At 37.4% G+C, this 19,955-nt stretch overlaps 4 protein-coding genes across 6 annotated transcripts; 3 read left to right on the top strand and 1 right to left on the bottom strand.

Annotated features, from left to right (window-relative positions):
* Positions 1-3: 3 nt before the first annotated feature.
* On the top strand, positions 4-2,135 carry LOC127846146 (uncharacterized). Its single transcript, XM_052377321.1, has 2 exons — positions 4-90; positions 1,104-2,135. Exons 1-2 carry the CDS (start codon positions 4-6, stop codon positions 2,133-2,135), a joined length of 1,119 nt encoding a protein of 372 aa, XP_052233281.1.
* A 1,130-nt stretch (positions 2,136-3,265) lies between these two features.
* On the top strand, positions 3,266-6,278 carry LOC127845552 (uncharacterized). The gene is made up of 5 exons (XM_052376565.1): positions 3,266-3,542; positions 3,900-4,956; positions 5,300-5,431; positions 5,549-5,658; positions 5,788-6,278. Exons 1-5 carry the CDS (start codon positions 3,405-3,407, stop codon positions 6,271-6,273), a joined length of 1,923 nt encoding a protein of 640 aa, XP_052232525.1. The 5' UTR covers positions 3,266-3,404; the 3' UTR covers positions 6,274-6,278.
* A 1,952-nt stretch (positions 6,279-8,230) lies between these two features.
* Positions 8,231-16,307, top strand: LOC127845138 (probable inactive peptidyl-prolyl cis-trans isomerase-like 6). The gene is made up of 8 exons (XM_052375860.1): positions 8,231-8,387; positions 8,847-8,942; positions 9,130-9,318; positions 11,093-11,155; positions 11,528-11,678; positions 12,058-12,114; positions 14,472-14,607; positions 15,191-16,307. The coding sequence occupies exons 1-8, from the start codon at positions 8,310-8,312 to the stop codon at positions 15,306-15,308; spliced, it is 888 nt and encodes a 295-aa protein (XP_052231820.1). The 5' UTR covers positions 8,231-8,309; the 3' UTR covers positions 15,309-16,307.
* Positions 16,308-16,390: 83 nt separating this feature from the next.
* On the bottom strand, positions 16,391-19,047 carry LOC127845137 (uncharacterized). Of its 3 annotated transcripts, none has more exons than XM_052375856.1 (4): positions 18,899-19,047; positions 17,665-18,093; positions 17,384-17,510; positions 16,391-17,252 (listed from the first exon to the last, which is right to left on the bottom strand). In XM_052375856.1, the coding sequence occupies exons 1-4, from the start codon at positions 18,939-18,941 to the stop codon at positions 16,526-16,528; spliced, it is 1,326 nt and encodes a 441-aa protein (XP_052231816.1). In that variant the 5' UTR covers positions 18,942-19,047; the 3' UTR covers positions 16,391-16,525. The 3 variants fall into 3 exon arrangements, with proteins under 3 accessions (XP_052231816.1, XP_052231818.1, XP_052231819.1); XM_052375858.1 differs by having other exon boundaries at positions 17,384-17,492; XM_052375859.1 differs by having other exon boundaries at positions 18,895-19,038.
* Positions 19,048-19,955: the final 908 nt, after the last annotated feature.

The following is a 19,955-nucleotide window of genomic DNA, read 5'->3' as shown; positions in this document are numbered from 1 at the left end:
ATCATGCTTCTAGTTAAATTCCACACATCTATTAATGTCAAGGCAACCCAAAGAGCCCTCCTGATGACAGGGGCCATTCTGATAAGTCTGGTATAGACATGTGAAAAAACACTCTGAAGTTATATTAAAATCATTTCAGGAGTTTTTGATTGAAATACAATTCAAATGATTTAAGTTAACCCTTGAATTTGAAACGCAACCTTAACCCATGAACAACAAGCATGATTTAACCCTTGAACAACAAGGATGATTTAATCCTTGAATAAAAAAGCATGATTTTTCCTTGAACATTATTAAACCATTGAAAAACAAGGCTATTGTCAAGCAATATTGTCCCCTACCGGCTCCACCATTGTCAGAAATTCCACCATTTACAGATTAATTTTTGTTGTTGCCATAGCAACCACAATTTTTGACGTAGGAACGAAATGAAATGACGTGCATAATGTCCATATTGCCATCTATCCATGTTGCAAGTTTCATGAAAAAATAATAAGAACTTTTAAAGTTATCGCAGGATCCAGAAAACCACCATTTTCAGCAGTATTTCTAGTCTATTTGTTGCCATAGCAACCAGAATTTTAGACGTAGGAACAAAATGAAATGACATGCATAATGTCCATATTGCCATCTATCCATGTTTCAAGTTTCATGAAAAAATATTAAGAACTTTGAAAGTTATCGCAGTATCCAGAAAAGTGTGACGGTCGGACTGACAGACGGAGCGCAAACTATAAGTCCCCTCTGGTGAAACCGGAAGGGGACAACAACCATTGAACAACACAAAAGATTTAACTATTGAACAACAAGCATGATTTAACTCTTGAACAACAAGCATGATTGCATCTAGTTACATGGAATAATGCTATTAAATTATACCAATATCCTTAAAGTAAACTCAGAACATTTGCTATGTGTTTATTTATGTGGGTTTTGTTGGCAGTATTTGAAAAATTATTGCCAAATTTACTCAATATGGATCAGAATCAACTTGTGTACAATATTAAAGAAAATTACGTTGAGTTACTGCACATTTGCCAAGTGAAATATATTTTTGAAGACCATATTGTGGCTGAGCCCTCTTGGCAATCACAATATCCAAGGGCCTGGCTGATGTCAAGGTCCTGGCAGAGTCCAAGGGCCTGGCTAATGACAAGGGCCTTGCTGAGTCCAAAAGCCTGGTTAAGTCCAAGGGCCTGGCTGAGTCAAATGGCCTGGCTGAGTCAAAGAGCCTGGCTGAGTCCATGGGCATGGCCAAGTGCAATGGCCTGGCTAATGACAAGGGCCTGGCTGAGTGCAAGAGCCTGGCTGAGTGTAAGGGCCTGGCTAAGTCCCAAAGCCTGGCTGAGTCCAAGAGCCTGGCTGAGTCAAAGGGCCTGGCTGATGTCAAGGACCTGGCGGAGTCCAAGGGCCTGGCTGATGTCAAGGGCCTGGCTGAGTCCAAGGGCCTGGCTAATGACAAGGGCCTTGCTGAGTCCAAGGGCCTGGCTGATGACAAGGACCTGGCTAATGACAAGGGCCTTGCTGATGACAAGTGCCTGGCTGAGTCCAAGAGCCTGGCTGATGACAAAGGCCTGGCTAAGTTCAAGAGCCTGGCTGAGTCCAAGAGCATGGCTGAGTCCAAGAGCCTGGCTGAGTCGAAGGACCTGGCTGAGTCCAAAGGCCTGGCTGAGTCCAAGGGCCTGGCAGATGTCAAGGGCCTGGCTGAATCCAAGAGCCTGGCTGAGTCCAAGGGCCTGGTTGAGTACAGGGGCCTGGCTGATGACAAAGGCCTGGCTGAGTGCAAGAGCCTGGCTGAGTCCAAGGGCCTGGTTGAGTCAAAGGGCCTGGTTGAGTCCAAGAGCCTGGCTGAGCCCAAGAGCCTGGCTCAGTGCAAGGGCCTGGATCAGTGCAAGGGTCTGGCTAATGTCAAGGGCCTGGCTGAGTGCAAGAGCCTGGCTGAGTCCAAGAGCCCGGCTGATGACAAAGGCCTGGCTGAGTCCAAGAGCCTGGCTGAGTCCAAGAGCCTGGCTGAGTCCAAGGGCCTGGCTGAGTCCAAGGGTCTGGCTGATGGCAAGGGCCTGGCTGAGTCCAAGGGTCTGGCTGATGGCAAGGGCCTGGCTGAGTCCAAGAGCCTGGCTGATGACAAAGGCTAGTAATTCGATGTTCTTTTAGGAATAAATGAATGGCATCAAAATGAATGAAAGGCATGTTCAGTATCGTCGAGGTTTGTTCGCCAATAGAGAACATCGAGGTCTGTGAGGTGCTATGAGAACTTGTATTCAATACAAAACATTGCAACCCGCATCTCGATGCGTTTTGTAGGGGCTACAGCCTCTCCGCACTATCAAATACCAAACGGACGAGGTTTAGTATGTCTAACGTTTAGGCAATTATAGACCGTATACACTATCCATACAATTTAAAAGTCATAATTGCTATTTGAAAAGAAAACTGCACATTTGTGATGTAATATTATTTCAATTATGATATTAAACATAACTATATATGATAATAATTATTTATGGTTTACGTATTAGTAACAAAACTATAATCTTTGGAATAATTAAAAATAAATTTAAAAGCAAGCAAATAAGATGAAATAAAAAAATGCGCCTGCCCTGGGATTCCAACTCGAGATCTCAACATGCAAAAGCAAACTCACCTACACTAAACTACGAGGTGAATGTATTTTGTATTCGGAAGGTTGTTTGAAAGCTATGTCAAGACTGCATTATGCATAGTTATCGACAAGCGTAACACACGATTTATTACTTTGTCGATTTGGATGGATGATTTTCAATAAATAGTCATTTAATATCTTTTTTCTTTTTCCTGAAATTGTGTTTGCTCGTTTACATCAAATATATTCATTTTAAACGGATAAATCCTTAATTTATTTAAAATAAAACACCATACGTGTATAATATTTTTAGTTAAGGGCATAAACTTGAATATATTTTTCTACGCGGCGATACAATTGTAAGTGAATGAAATATTTAACTTAACATAACAACTGAATGGAAATAAACATTGGTTATGCAGGCTATTCCCACCACTCAGGATACACTATAAACATTTACTGACTTTCAGCAAGAGGAACTTACAGATAACAAGACATAGCACACGTTGGTATCGTTATCTCCACGAACAGTGAGGTCCTTAACATCGCCACTATCAACGGTGTCCTGATTACTGCAATTTTGATTACTTCAGAATAAAATATCATTCTGTATTTTTACATGATAACGTGTCTGAATTGCGCTATCAGTAATGACCCTTATAACGGTTCCTTCTGTATAAAAGCTATCACCGTCTGCTGATATTTCACTGCGGCGCTGATATCGGTGGTCTTGTAAACATTTAAGAATTTTCAAGTCACAACTGTGCCCTTAAAAGATTTATTTTACTGACTCTGCGACACGATGAATCCTCCCGAGTACAAAGCCTTCGCAGCAGGCGCAGCTGGTTTTGAGAGCAGCGGTTCCGACGCAAGCGCTGAGGAAAATAAGAATACCAGACGGAAGACTGAGACAGATATGCGGATTTTCGCGGCTTACTTGGTAGGACACTTTGATATCAAATGTGGAATATTTATAATGCGCTTATTCCCATCTTATTGTCAAAGGCATGGCATCCTGTTTGATCCGATGCAAGTGTACGAAAGAGGCTTAAACATTAATTAATAGACTTGATGAATTGAGAACGACATATACAATGCAATACCACATAATTTCCACACAAATATATTAAATATGTAAGTTTATATATTATGCTGCTGAATGTTATTGATCGTATGGCATTTACCACCAAATTTAATTTCGCGTCTGTTGCGACATTACCGGTACACGAAGTCAATTTTCATTTTGCATCGTTCTTAAAGAGGCGTATTTTGTATTCGTATTGCTTTTCTAAATAAGATATCCGTGAACGAGAGCCGCGAACCGCATACCATCTCACCACCAGAGCTGGATCAGCATCTCGCCACGTATTTCTCCATCATCAAGAAACACGACGGAAACGATTACGAAGCCGCCAGTCTCCGGGGCATGCTGTGCAGCATTGAGCGCCATCTGCGGGCCAACAACTACCCTGTCTCGCTCACTAGAGACGCCGAGTTCACCAACACGCGCAACATGTTGAAGGAGAAGCAGCGGATTCTGAGGGAACAAATGAAGACGGAGAAAAGCGACAAACAATTCGATACGGTCGCTTCAATTGCTATGCAAAAGCTCAACCAACTGTACAATGCGAAGGAGTTTGGACCCCATAATCCGTCGTCCGTAATAAACGCTCTCTGTTTTTCGTTCGTCGTTAGCCTGAATATTAAAAAGGCAGTTGACCATAAGCAACTTCTGTGGGGAGACATCTGCCTGGCCCATTCCTCTGGTTCTAACGATGAGTATCTCTGTTACCAACCAGTCCCTGGGTACGAACACTGTAGGCTTCCTTTGAAAGGAATCTCATCGTTTAGAATTCAGTCGCAAAGTCACGAGGCCTTTCTGTGGGATCCAATCCCCCTGTACAAACTCTACCAGTCAAAGAGGCCCGTGTCCATGATGACACCCAGCAGTCCCTTCTATCTTGGAGTAGCGTCCCTACAAGAAGCCGATCAAACGTGGTACAAGCCTGTTGCAATGGGCGTTAACAAGCTCAATGACCTCGTTCGCATGATCAGAGATATCACCGGAACACTGCCAAGACCGCACATACCATCAGTGCTGAAAAACGCTGTGAATGATATTAAGTTCGTACCAAGGTATTCGGACATGTTCCTATTGCAGAAAAATGAATCCCAGAACGCTGATGTACAAAACGACGACAAACAAGTTGTCAATTACCTAAAAACTCGAGAATGTGATGGATACTCTGACAATGGAAGCAGTGCAGAAACAGCAAGCAACTCTGACGAAAACCTTTCAATTAGTGACTCCACACTACGGGACAACAAATTACCAAGCTTGTTCTATAATGGTGGTAAGATATGTACCTCGCAGTTCTGACAGTTTTGTTTTGAAAACAAATTTACAAATTTATGTTGTCATTAAACTGCATAAAGCGGTTATATTTTCTTTAGTTACGTAATTGACCGCTTTGAGTAAAATAATGATAAACTTTAAGGTTGCTACTGATAACACGGTTGGCACTGGACCGTTCACATCATGAATTGAACTTTTATCAAATAGGGGATAGTTACAGTTGACATACTTATTTCGAAATGCACTGTCTTATCGCTTGCAACTATACGAATCTCGACTTATGCTAGTTGTCATATATGTGTATATGAAAACAAACACCTAAAGACCGATTTGTGTTTTAGGTTCTGAACCGGCGAAAGCCAACACCACGCTTGAGGGCGTAAAACTAAGGGTCTTGGATTGCCTAAAGTTACCCGATAAAGAAACTCAGAAGCAGCTGTCTCTATGGCTCAAGAGCTTACGTTACGATGAAGGTGATTTTATTGTCGTTTAAATTGACATTCGTTTTAAACAATATACACTATCCCACAAAATAAATTAGTTTTGTCTGAATATTGTGTCAATGTTTAACGTCTGTTATCGTCTTGTAGACCTCGCTGAATGGATCGTGAAGGCACCACGCACTATGGCCTTCGAACTAACATGTGAGCTTGATGGAGATTTTGAAGACGAGCAAACCATCGTGCCAGCGAATGTTAAGGTAACACATGTGTTTATAAATTATAAATGTTTTAATTCGTTGTTGTTGTTGTTTTTTACTAGTATTGATAAACCGGTTCCCTGAAAATATTATCTTTGAAATCTTTCATTTTGCTGCCTTACCTTTCAGATAAGAAGATATTGTGTTACGAAAGACACGAGAAACGCAGCTGCAAAAGTGGTTGCAGAAACGCCTGCCATTGTGAACACGTCGGCATCTCGAGGTTCGTCGCATATAATCGAAGACAAACACGATCACCAGAATGGCCAACAGACGCAACACGCTCAGCATAATCTCAAAAGGTCATTTTCATACAACGGGATACCTGAAACGTCGAACCATTGCAAGGTCGCTCGGCTTCCAGATGGAAACGAAGAAATTGGGGCTCCAAATTTAAATACATGTACTAGTGCTTTAAAAATTTCAAAATCTGATACGTCGGAACAAACTGTGAACGAACGAAGTTTCCCATTTGAAAACAAAGCAATCAATCCAAATGTGCCCTTCGCTTCTTGGGGGTACGACCCCAGACTTACGATGTTCCTGAATCGTGATATGCTGCAAACCTACCAAAATTTCATTGCTATGTACAGTTCAAATAAAAATAAAGGTTAATGGCATGTTTTTTTAAATTATAAACGGTCAATATTGTAAACCCCTTATGCATTTTATACTTATCTCGTTGTCCGATTAGCGCACTGTTTAGTACGCGGGCTTCACGCCGATGCGACCCTGGTTCAAACCCGTCAGCATGTGAGTGTGAATACTGATCACTATATCGGACAGGTGGGGCTTCGTCTGGGTATTCCGGTTTGCCCCCCCCCCCCCACCACCACCAATACACACACCTCGCCTCTTTCGTGAATCTAGTAATGCAGCCTCAGGCGCGAATCTCGATAATCTCTGATGATAAATTTGAAGCATATATTAATAAGTGCAATAACTCAAGGAACTCATAATGAAAGCATACCTGTCGCCCCAAAAAAATCAATTAAGTGACCCAGTGATTAGAAAACCCAGAGATTCGGAGGAAATATTAGTGGATTTTAAAGAGATAAACTAAAAGGATGAAGAAAATTAATAGCACATTCAGTAATTATTGAATATATTATTGAGTTACATATTATAGAATCTTTAACTGGGGTTACGGGCCAAGATTTGGGGTATACGTTGTCGCCAATTAACTGCTACGAATACCGTCTGAATTATTCATCATAAATAAGCAACCATTCTCGAACCGATTCCATTGATTGAAATGTAAAATCTTGAGATTCGCAAATGACGCGTTTTCCTTACAAAAATATATTGAAACGATTTCAAGGACAGTGTTTCTCCAGGAACCCAAGTAAACATAAAATTAGGAACGTATATTGTGATTAAATAGCTGCACAACCTGTAATTGCTATTTCGATGAAATTTACAACGTCATAATGTCTTGATTTATATTCTTATATTATAAAAAGCGCTATATTATACATATACACTTCCCAGCTTTCAGTAATAGATGGTTTTATTTCTTTTAAAGCGTTTACATAGGCGAAACAAAGAAACCGATACGTGTTTTGACAATAAAGAGTGTGCATGATTTAAATTGTCCCCGTTTTTCGTAAAGGATCAATATTACGCTGACATTTCATAGAATATAATTGAAGCAAACATATTATCGAATATAATTATTGATATGGAACTACTAAAATTTGTTGTTTACAACAGACTGTTTGTTTAGTTACAGTAGATCGATATTCAAAGCATAGCAGCCCTGTATGTTATAAACATTCAATCATGTAAAACGATAATAATTTGGTTGATTTAATAAGTATATCCATGATACAGATATTAATTAATTTTTTTATTTACATTCTAGGGCAAACGCATATAGAAATATCACAATTCATAAAAGCAAAAAAACATAGTTACACCAATGTTATTCTGACAGCTGTAATTATCAAATAATATATTAATATTTAAATAAATTCAAATCTATATATATTATAACAGTTATGAAAATTAGTTATCAATTGAAATGCAATATTTGACCAATGGATAACCCATTAAGCTAAAATCCTATTTCCAATCGGGTCCATTAAAAGTACGAGAAAAAAAGATCAAGTTGTTTTATGATCTAACTTACACACATATACTTTGGCGTTTGATTGAGAGAAAACATGTGAATAACCTAGCGTTTTGTCTCAATCCAACAACTAAACCAATGTTAACAAAAATAAAAAACATTACCAAACATGAGGCTTAACTAAATACATATTATTGCAAAGATGGAAACATTTCAATTCAAAAAGTATATATCACAGATTCCAATTGTTTTTTTATATCACAGTCTTATTCTTATTATATTAATAATACATATATATGTCCTCACTTCTCTCAATAAGACAATGTTGGTATCTATTTTATTAAAATCATATTATTTCATCAGTATGATAAGAACATACAAATGATTATGAATTTCTTCCTCTTACACATCATTTTCTCCGTCATTGTACAGACGTCTCTGTGATTCAACGGTTTTATTGTTATCTCGATATCTGGAACCAATGTAATAAAACGATAATAGTGTCATGTAACCTCTAAAATGTAATGTCGCCTAAACAAGCGTTTTGTTACCCTGATCATTATCACCAAGGTAAACAAGAATGGCGCCCGGAATTCAGTTAGAAATTTATGGTCTGGTAAATGACATTAACTTCCAGCGTGCTAGATTCTGTGCTCAGGTAATGTATACGTTTTTTTGTTAAATGATGCAATTTGCTATGGTTTTAAGTTTAATTGCTTTCATGGGTCTGAGTAGTGATACATTTTCATCAAGATCACATGCTCATGAATTCAGGATTATGAATAAATACCAAGTTGGAGGGTATTACCGATGCATTAAGATTTAGAAAGTAATTTAAATCATATTTAAGTGAATACTAAAAAGTATTTTTTTATTTGGTGAGTCGCTTGCATTTTCTAATATTTGTGAAGTGATTCAAGTTCATTTCCCTCGAACATGCGTAACTGTTAGTTCACGGTTGTTTATTTAGTTCATGTGTTATGTGATAAAAATGCAGACATTGAACTGATTTTTTTAAAGATAGAAAATATTTTAAAAAGCCTGCAATATCTCTCAATTCAACACAGTTGAAAGATCTGCCTACTGTTAGTATCTTATGTTCTTTCTTATTATGTAGGATTTACAGAACAAGAATCCGGATGTGTTCCCAAATGCTGTTGCAGAAGGAATGGTTGAGTTTGAATGGGACTTGTACATTGAAGCAAAAAGGAAGGTTTGTGAAATGAAAATTTGTGCTGAAAAGGCATTGTCCATAACTTATTAATATAAAGATTGATGAACACAACAGTTGTATAATGACCATGCGGCTTCTATAAACATAAACAACATGTATTGCAAAATCAACAACCATTATTTAAAGGTAATTTAAGTATTTAATTATGGCTAGTGCTGCTTTCCAGGAGTTGCGAGGAGAAACATGGACATTTCAAGAGAAGGCAATTGCATTCCAAAATGGGAAGCTTATTGGTGGACCTGAAGACTTTATTAAATGGGCAGTGGAGAATTACAGCTATGAGGAATACAGACCCAAAGCACTTCTCCAAACACTTACAGAGGAAGCTTATAAAACATGTTTGAATGATAAAAATGTATGTTATTAAATCATAATGTAATTTATTTAAACATTCAACTTTATAAAAAGTTTTTTTTTTCATGCTTAGAAATATTGTTTGTGGTTGTAAAAATCCAAAGCTTTTGTAATTTTTTTTATTATCTTCTTTCATATTTCATATTTGGTGCCTTTGTGCAATATGTCCTGTAAAGTTGCTATTATTTTGTTGTGCTTAGCTGTTTAACCCAATTTTGTTTACCTTAAATGACCTTTTACATAAGGCCAGCAGACCAAAATGAGTACACTTCTTTAATTCCATTTGTTAATTTGAGCATTATCCCCCAGAACATTGGCAATATAAACGCGTCTTTGTAGTATATGATGTACACTGTTCAGTGTACAGAGATGCGGACTAATCTCTGCATTTTCATACAAAACTGAGACACACATTTTTGCCCAGTTACAAATACGCATTTCCGGTTAATTCCATCGCCAAGACTTTCAGGGTCATTGCTAGGCCAGTAAATTGTCAGGGGAAGACAGAATGTACTATCAATAAAACGCTTATGTTGATAACACAGTATGCCTTCAATGTATCAAATAACAAACATTTTAGAGAAAGATATGAATGAAAACTTATCGGTTAATGCCATTCTTCTTGTATTGTGAGACAAAGCTACCCAAAAAGTAAAGTGTCCATGATAGAAGGGAAAGGGTTTAATTATCTAGCCACACACATTAATGATATATGCAAGCAAGAATAGGATATATATGCTGATATATACAAAACTACCCAAATAGTTAAGTGGTGATGATATAAAGGAAAGGGTTTAATTATCTAGCCACACATTAATGACATAATTTTATGCAAGCCAGAATAGGTTACTGACATTTGTTGCCAGTTTGCTCTAAAAAACACAGTGTGACTTCAATTTTTTATTGGCAAGTTTTGTGGTTTGATGTTCCATTCACAACATGCCATGAGATTTTTTCAGACCCGCGTCATGCGAAAATTGGTCTTATGAATAATTTTGCCAGCCTAGCTCTGGACCAGCCTGCACATCCATGCAGTCTTGTCAGGATATGCATACTGAATAGGCTTCTCTGGAGATGCCATAAAACCTTGCATGCTTTTTTTACAGCTGAAAGCTTAGCCCTTTACCAGACTGCGCAAGAGTGCAGGCTGAGCTTGAGCTAAGCTGATTGCATATGGCATAAGACCAATTTTGGCATGACACGGGTGTAACAGTGTTATTTGAATGTTTGGAAAGAAAACTGCGTCTTAATAAAATATCAACATACCATATGTTTCTATGACGAAGAAAGAAATTCATAATAAACATGTGTGGACACATATGATGTTATCTATGAAAGTCAGGATATACCTCCAGTATCTTATTTTAAAGATATTTCTTGTTACTATTGTTCTTATTTACAATATCAATTAAAGTGCATTGTTTTTGTTTCTAGAGAAAAAACTCAGTAAGTTGTAAGCATGTTTTGTCATCCAAGAATAATAATTATAATAATAATAATATAATTGCTTTGAATGGTATTTGTGTGCAACTAAATTAAAATAATAATAATAATAAGTAATAAATGACAATGATGATGATGATGATAATAGTAATAATAATACTAATAATAGTAATAATCATAATAATAATAGTACTTATTAGAAGTTGTAGGATTTTTGGAATTTCATTTCAGTGTGCAATGTTATCTTTTTTATGAATATTTGAACAAAATAGAAGTATATGCCTGTTTTTGATAAACATTGTTTATTTTTTATCCACTGATTCTTCTTTAAGCACGAATTTGTCTTCATGGACATTGCGATAGGGAACGAGCCTGCCGGGAGACTGGTTTTAGAGGTAACAACCTCAAACATAGGGGATTTATGTTTATTTAAGTCATTTAATCATCAATTTAAAGGAAGGCATTTAATAGTTTCATGTTTAATACTGAGTATTATTATTCTGTTATGATGAATGAGTTGATAAAAAAATCAAGAATTCAGTTATAATTGTCATTAAAAAGAAATAGTAACTTCATTCAGTATAATGTTCTCAGCCAATATGCATATTTTTCACAAAATAATTTGTGTCCACAAGTAAGAACTTTATATGATTATCCTATACTCAAGTATTGCATCTTTTTTCCCAAAAGAGAACTCTTACTTAAATGGAGCAAAACTTTGACTGTGAAAGCTCTGGTAATCGTAATTGATGATTTCTTCATTGCAGTTGTTTAGCGACATAGTGCCAAAGACTTGTGAGAACTTTAAAGCTTTGATCACTGGTGAGAAAGGCAAGTCCCCAACCACAGACTACAACCTACAGTACAAGAACTCGCTGTTCCACAGGATTGTTCGCAATGGCTGGATACAGGGTGGAGGTGAGGACTTGTTTTCTCCACATTCTAATATGTTTAGGAGTGCTTTATCGTCAATCTGTGAATGTGTCAAAATATCTTGGGCTACTTGTATAATGAAAGCTTAACTAAATCCATATAACCAATTGCAAAGATTCTAGAGACAAGTATCGTATAAAAAAAGCTAGATCACTTCATCATGACTCCTTTAGATCATACTACACTACAAATAAGACAAATGACATTCCTAGAGTTGTATTGCTATATTTATAACAAGGGTATCATAAGCATTCTCTCCGCTCACAGAGAGTATTGTTATTATATGTCAGGAAATTTATTTTAACATTATTGTATGTAACTACTTTCAGAACAGCCTTTTTGTTCAGTTATGTTTTGATTGCAGATATATACCATGGTAGAGGGAATGGAGGGGAATCAATATTTGGTCCAGTATTTGAAGGTTCGTTTGTTAATTGTGTGAAGATATAACAAAATACAGAGTTATGATTTAAACCTATAAATTATTTGTTGCCAAGAAAGTACTGTGTGTTTTTATGCCCCCGAATCATATCGAGGGTAAATTGTTTTTGGCCTGTCTGTCTGTCATTGTATGTTTGTCCCAAAACTTTAAACTTGGTCATAGCTTTTGCAATATTGAAGATGTGCATTGATATTTGGCATGCATGTGTATCTCATGGAGCTGCACATTTTGAGTGGTGAAAGGTCAAGGTCATCCTTCAAGGTCAAAGGTCAAATATATGGCTTCAAAGCGCAGTAGATGGCATTGTGTTTTACAAACACAGCTCTTGTTTACATTATGTGATGAGTCTGTCTTCATATTTATAAAGATTATAATGCTATTCATAACTTTTGGTTAACATGTGTAAAAATTCAAAATTGGGGTTGATATATGCTTTCAAATGTGCGTATGACACAAAGTAACTTGGAATAGTATTTCAATGTATGTGTTAGAATCTTCAAATATTGCTATCTTGGATTCATATTTGATGTGATTCTTCTAAATCTGCTATAATATTGATAACATGAATTGAAAACTGCACATTACCTATCTGACATGTACAGACAGCTTGTTGAACTTGTTGAACACCCAGCAAGTCCAAAATAAATCAGGGATTTCACGAACATCAGAGCTTCACGAATGGAAAGTGAGCCAGGACACATATTCACCAAGCTTCTTACGGGAACATTAAGGAAACTCTTTAATGTGTGAAAATCCACAAATCTTTTGCTTTTTCTTGGCTGGATCCTAATGATTTAAACAAGTAAATACTGGTAAAATAATTGGTATTGTATCGATTTGTAAGTAGATTTCGAATATATAGTTTTACCTGAAGTTGTCCCTTTAATACGACTTACCAGTAAGTTAAGATTTACCTCAGGAGCATTGTTAATACCATCCCATGTGTCATTTACTTCATTTAATTGTATTCTGTCGCTTAAAGATTAAAATTCTGATTACTATCTTAATTTAGTTGCCACATCCAATGAACAATCCTTATGGTTCCTTAAATTGTTTCAGTAAGGGGATGCAATTCGATGTTTTAGTTGTCCTGATGTCGATGTGGATTCTCCTTCTTTTGTATCAAATACTTTTTACAATATTAATGAAATATTCGGTTATTAAATATTATACGAAACGGTACATAATGACTTGACTGTGAGTCTGGGCTCAGTATGACAGTAAGATCTTTACAGTTTACATCGTTCTTATTTTAGGTCAATGTTTTGACATGCGCGTCCTTCATTTTAAATTAATGCATACTGCAGTATGTGTTCTGGTCTTGATCACACTAAAGCCTCGGTCACAACCCAGTGCGTCAAATGCAGACCCAAGACCAAACGCAAGATTTTAAGAACGCAAGAAGAACGCATGCGTTTTTAATGCACTTTTAGAATACTTACGTATATCGTGCGTCATTCACAAGGAAGATGAGTGTTGGATCCGCGAGATCATTGCAAGTTGTTAGTACGGTCCCCGCGAGACAACAACGTAATTTTGGACAAAACCACAAACATCATAAATTGTATAAGAAGATTCTACGTGGGTACAAGAAGATGCAACTTACGGCCTTTACTGAGAAATGTAAATCAGTAAGACACTTACTGTTAAACTTTTTAATTGAAAAATCAATTTTTTACTTGCGTAATTCTTAAATAAGAATGGAAAAAAAATGACTGAACAACGTCTACAAAATAATGAAAGCACGCAGATATTTTTTTTGCAGGCGAATTACATATCCGATCACCTCGGATACATACACATCTTGCGGAGAACTTGAAATGTCAGTTTTAGTTACGCCGCCGTGTCGTTGACCGCAAAAGACAACAACGCAAGGTATAAGAATGAAGTTCGCAAGCGCATCAAAGGGAAAACGTAGGATACCCGTAGATTGACCGAACGCTGCCCGCACGTTGGATTATCGACGCAAGGCCGCCAACGTTTTAATACATGCTCTTGAGCTTATGTTAGTTGCAGTTGTTGCGGCGACATTGCAATCTAGGAAAATACGCACGTCCGTTGTAAGTTCGATGCACGTATTTGACAACAGCCTCCTCAAAAAATCGACGTATGCTCGACGTAATGTCATTGCAACAGCTTGTATCCAACTTGTGCTCGTAAGATTATACTAGCTGAATGTTTATCCGATGGTTGGCATAATCGATAAATCGAATGTACTAGTACAGGAAATGTATTCTAAAATACTACTGTTTCCAAGAAGTTGATCATTATGTACTAGTCGAACAGTAGATCTTCTTATGTTAAATCCCGCTCACATATATCATTTGTCGTTACAGACGAGAACTTCGCGGTGCCGCACTCGAGACGGGGCGTGATCGGCATGGCCAACAAGGGTCGCCACACGAACGGCTCCCAGTTCTACATCACCTTCACTCCCGCACGATGGATGGACACAAAATATGTCGCATTCGGGTAGGTTTTGAAGATACACATACGACACATTACAGTACATAAGGACGGGATTAATTCCTATACTTTCTTGCGTAATGTTTTGTTTGAAAGCAGATCTTAAGGTTGATACTATACATTCATGACGTGATATCCCGTGGGGTGTATACACGTGTCAGTCGAACTCACATCCACAAAATGTTCAAATTATGAAAAAAATGAGTATTTATGTAGCGAAATTGATAATATATGTAACTATATTTGCTTTATTGGAAGGAACTCTACCTAAATCTATTTTATGGATGTTACATAGAATCGGATATATAACAAATACAAATTAGCATTTCACTCAGCATTTCAAGGATTTCGGGTAACCGATCTCAATTAGGTGATTGGGGTCATGCCTTTATATAATTATGAGCCCCTCTCTGTGAAAACGGGGCTTAACGCATGTGCTTTCCTTCTAGACTGGATTTGCGTTTAGAAGAGACGTCCTTTAAACGAAAAATCCATAAAAGCGGAACTGCACAGTCTTATCCGGGGCGACACTTAACGCACATACATTTAGCCCGGTTTTCGGCTCATAAATTTTGGTTACCGATTTCAGTCAGGTGATCGAGGGCACAGAGACGCTTCAGAAAATGGAGGCCGTCGAGACGATGAACGAACGTCCAAACACAGAGATCAAGGTCACGGACTGTGGCGTCTGCACCTACGAGTTCTAGGCGCACAGTCGTTACTGTTGGCTGCCATCTGTTTTAAGAAGGAATTTTATTTAAAGCTGTCAGAAACTGTTTTTTTGCATCGTATATCGTTCGACGGTGTTGCACGCAATTTTATTTGAAGCTGTTTACCTGGTGTTATTTTGTAAATGATCGAAACTGCCAAGATTTTATAAATTTAGAAAATTCCATAACAAATATTGCACAAATATGTTTTGTTGACAATAACCTTACCACTGTGGATCGTGATTTACTGTTATAGTCTATCCTGTATTTGCATTTGTGTCCAAATATTAAAATTATATAAATTATATAAATTCATTGAACGACGATATAATTGTATTTGCCTTGTTACAGAAATACGGAAATAAACAAATGCAGATTAATCAACCAAATGCAAACATTAATGGGGAAATGTTCTCTCCATTTTCTTAAAGACCATACTCAATTCGAATCTAGGAACGTTTAACATCCATATCACTGTTTGATAACACTTTCTTGTCCTCATAGTTACAAAGTTGAATACTCAGTTATTGGGGGAATATTCAGTTGTAAATCTTACCAAAAAAATCCTTGCTCGAACACGGAAGTAACAAGGCAAACTCCAATCGGAAAGTGCATATAAATTATAACGTTTTGGCAACAACAAGACAAACATGTGTAACACTTAGGTAAATAAAACTTAGATATCAACAGGTGATGCCCAAGTGGATGGTATTATATATTTTTTACCAGAATAAAGCCCACAACATGTATTATCTATCTTAAAATTAAAAAAAACAACATATTTTTTTTTTTAAGTACTGAACAACCGAATCTAAAAATCGCAGGAGGAAGGTATTTCATATTTTTATGGCAAAACCCGATTCCATTTTTGCTGACATGCTGAAGTTGATAACTTTTATAAATCATATAGTGTTAAAATGTTTGTTGATGCCTGTTGTTTTCCAGATACAAAATGTTATTATTATTTCAGGATATTAAATTCGAATATTTATTAAACCCATTCATATTGAGAGTTTAATAACACGTTTGGTTTATTTAATAAGAACGACAAACGTAACCGGCATAATAATTTTGCGACCTTAAGAACGCTTCTTATGTATTTGTTTATGAAAAAAAGAATTTTAAAAACACTGCACTGCATTAACACATACAACTAATATATACACGTACCCTATTGTAAATATTGGACACTCGAGCGTTGCTGCAACTCACTGTCACATGGCAACATGATCGTAATCATCCCGAGGCACACGCTTTTTAATGCTAGTATTATTTGGCCCGAGATGACAATAATTGTCTACCGATTCAGTTCTAGCTCTCTGTATGTTCACAATGTTATAATATCTGCTCTTCCCCGATGCTGTATCACTCTTAATCGAAATGTGCGAGTACTCACCCGAACACAATACGCCGCTGTCGCCATCACACTCTGTTTTGCCTTGTTTGAGCTTAATATGATTGTAAATGTGTATTGGTAGTTCCGTGTTATTCGGGGTCACATCCGTTTTACCGTTCGCTACACAAAGGGTATCCTCTGTACTAGACTCATTTGCCGCTGCTTCGATTACCGGTTCTATCAAAGGGCGTAAACGGAAATACGGATGCCACTTTTCTTCTTCACCGTAAGGAAGTTTAATGCCTGATTTAAACAAACCTTTAGACTTGTTTTCCAAGGCTGACGCTTCATTGTTCGACGCCAAAGAACTGTCATATGGCGTGAATGCATAGCTGTAGTTGCCCGGAGGTACTGGCACCGCGTACTCCACGCTGCCCCTGGTGATGCGAGGGACGTGGGCCACTGTCTGACAGGGGCACTCGTTTTCGACAATGTCATGCATCGCCATGTTTTCATGACCAAATAATTCAGAAGATGACCGCGTTCTTTTCCGTTTGGAGTTACTTTCAGATTTTTCAATGGAAGTTTTCAGCCTGTTGATTCTCCTTTAGAATTACAAAGGCGAAACATATAATCTGCTTTTTTATTTAACGCTTATAAAATGATTATGCATTGCAGCATAATGAAAAGAAAAATGTCAAGGCACGTTTATGTTTTGAGGTTTAGTTCAACGTACCTTTTATATCTAATGATGACCATAACGCCGACGACAATCATAACGACGAAAACTGTTACAGATCCAATGGCCAAGTACAAGATGATAGACGAATGTGAATTCGTTGTGCCTGGAGAAAAATAAATATCTAAGACAGAAATGTATTTGTTTCTCCAAATTATTCCATATAACAAGCATTGCATATAAAAGATAACCTTATATATATATTGAACTTTAATTAAATAAAGCACTGAATTTGATTAACAATTTAAGTGAATGTAAATATAGAAATCAAACTGTACCAGATGATGGGTTGGTCGTATAAGCTCTCCTCGACGTGAACTCTGGCACTGACGTTGTAGTTTTATGCCCAGCCTCTGGTATTGTTGATTCAAGAGCAGTGTTCACATCAGTCGTCATTGCAAAAAATGATCGTGTCGACGACGTGGCCTCTGACACTGTAAGTGTTGTTGTTTCATTGTGATATTCTGTAGATGTTTTTGATGTTTCCGTGCCATTTTCAGTAAAGGTCGTTATCACTGTAGATGTGGCCATCGACGTGGACTCGGACACTGCATGAGATGTTGTTTCAATTTCATCATTGCCATCTGTTGCATTTGTTACTGATACTTCGTCAGTATAAGTCGACACCATGGGGCCTGCTGTTGTTGCAATAGTAGGATCTGCATGTGATGATGTCTTGCCTTCACACCAGATAAGAGATCCATGCTCTATTTAAAATCAAACGATATCATACGTAATATAACATAAATAATACGTGAAAACGGAAAATATTACTATCGGCAAACCAATTAGACCTCGTAAACAATTATTAGCATGTGCAACGGTTCCTTTAACATTCATACTCAACCAACGACTTGTGATCGTTCATCGTAGCTGATTACCAGCATCGAGATAATTGTATTAGAGATTTCGATGCTATGATGTTGGAATTATTGCGTCTGCTTTCCTAACGTAGTTTACAATTTAATGGTATAAAACTTCCACTCTTATTTCCGACGATGACGAAGCCATCTTGGAAAACCAGGTATGTTAAGCCGTTGATTCTACGGCCACAATTTCTGGCCTTCATTGAACTTCGAAAAAAAAAATCTGTCGCTGATCACCGATATTTAGGTCTGAAGGTTTATTATTGAAAAAAAATCGATTCTGTTGTACCCTATACACGTATGTCGATAAAATGAGTACCTACAAAAACTGTCTTAGGATCACTTTGTCTGATAGTGATTTTAGGGCTATAATTACTCATGCATTGTACCGTTAATCATAAAGACGGACAACATTTACTGCACAAAAAAGCAAAATATTATCTTTAATTTTTTTGAAACTGAGACAAAGTAGTGAACTGATAGGCAAAATTTAAGGAATTCATCACGTGTTTTTCATTTATCTACTAGTACCCGTGATGGTCAGCTTTAAAGATTATCAAAAATCATGTGTGTCGATACAGTTAAATGCTTTGAAAAATTACATGAAAATCAAATTATGATAAACATCCACAAACGACATACATACGTGTGATGGTTAAACCAAGCCACGCAATTATCACACAGTACATAATTCACATTAAATGCGTAAAAGATACTTTTCTCTACGAAAAAACTCGACTTTCTCTTTGCCAAATTAAACTTAAATTCGTCCTTGTTTCGATAGTAAGACATCTTGTAAACCGGCAAATATAGGGATGAAAATGTCCATGAAGTACGAAGAAGGCGTTACGGACATGCGCATGTATAACCGATATCTGTCGTGCCTGCCTCACCACACCACTCTCTTCGGCGTGGGGAGGCGGAAAACGACAACGGGCGAGGCATGGTATGGTATTTCGCAAGGGGGGGGGGGGTTAGAGGGTTAGGGTTAGTGTTAGGGGCCGGGTTAGGGTTTGGGTTAGCCTAAACCCAACCCTAACCCTAACCCGACCCCTAACCCTAACCCTTACCCTTTTTGGGGGTTATCACACCTTACCATGCCTCGCCCGTTGTAGTTTTCCGCCTCCCCTTCGGCGTGACTGATATGGGGAATGCCTTTAAATACACTCACGAATGGCATCGTCTAAAGAGTTTTCTCAGTTTTTCGCTGTATGCTCACATTGAAGTCACATCCAGAACGCACTCGTGTCAATGCAGTCGTCGACGATGTCTCGCCAAAGACGAAGTAAAGAAGCTTTTTAAACGTAGTAAACCCCCAAAGGTTTGGTATGGCCGTAGTAGGGACGCTCACCTTAATCCTTCCGTGGCGGATAGCCAACAGGTGTACAGAATATAATTGTCATTCCTAATTGAACAATCTTTTTCTTAAAACTGCCTTTTGCGTATCATTAAGGATACTATGTCCCATGTGTCAGTTGGGTTTAAAAGAAATTCTTAAAGTTTGTGGAAAATAGCATTTCTAAGAAAATAACAATATTTGGCATACTTTTATAATAGTACACACAAGTTAAAATAAAAAAGTGAGGATTCGTACTCGGGATGTCATTGAGCCAAATCACGCACGCTGTTGCTAGACCATTCAGGCTTTTTTAAACCAAGCTTATTTTAAACGATAAGTTTGTAATTCACGCATTTTCTAAATT

Source organism: Dreissena polymorpha, chromosome 9 (assembly GCF_020536995.1).
Source record: "Dreissena polymorpha isolate Duluth1 chromosome 9, UMN_Dpol_1.0, whole genome shotgun sequence".
NCBI lineage: Eukaryota > Metazoa > Mollusca > Bivalvia > Myida > Dreissenidae > Dreissena > Dreissena polymorpha.
The sequence above is the reverse complement of the archived record's forward strand: the minus strand, read 5'-3'. Positions and strand labels throughout refer to the sequence as shown.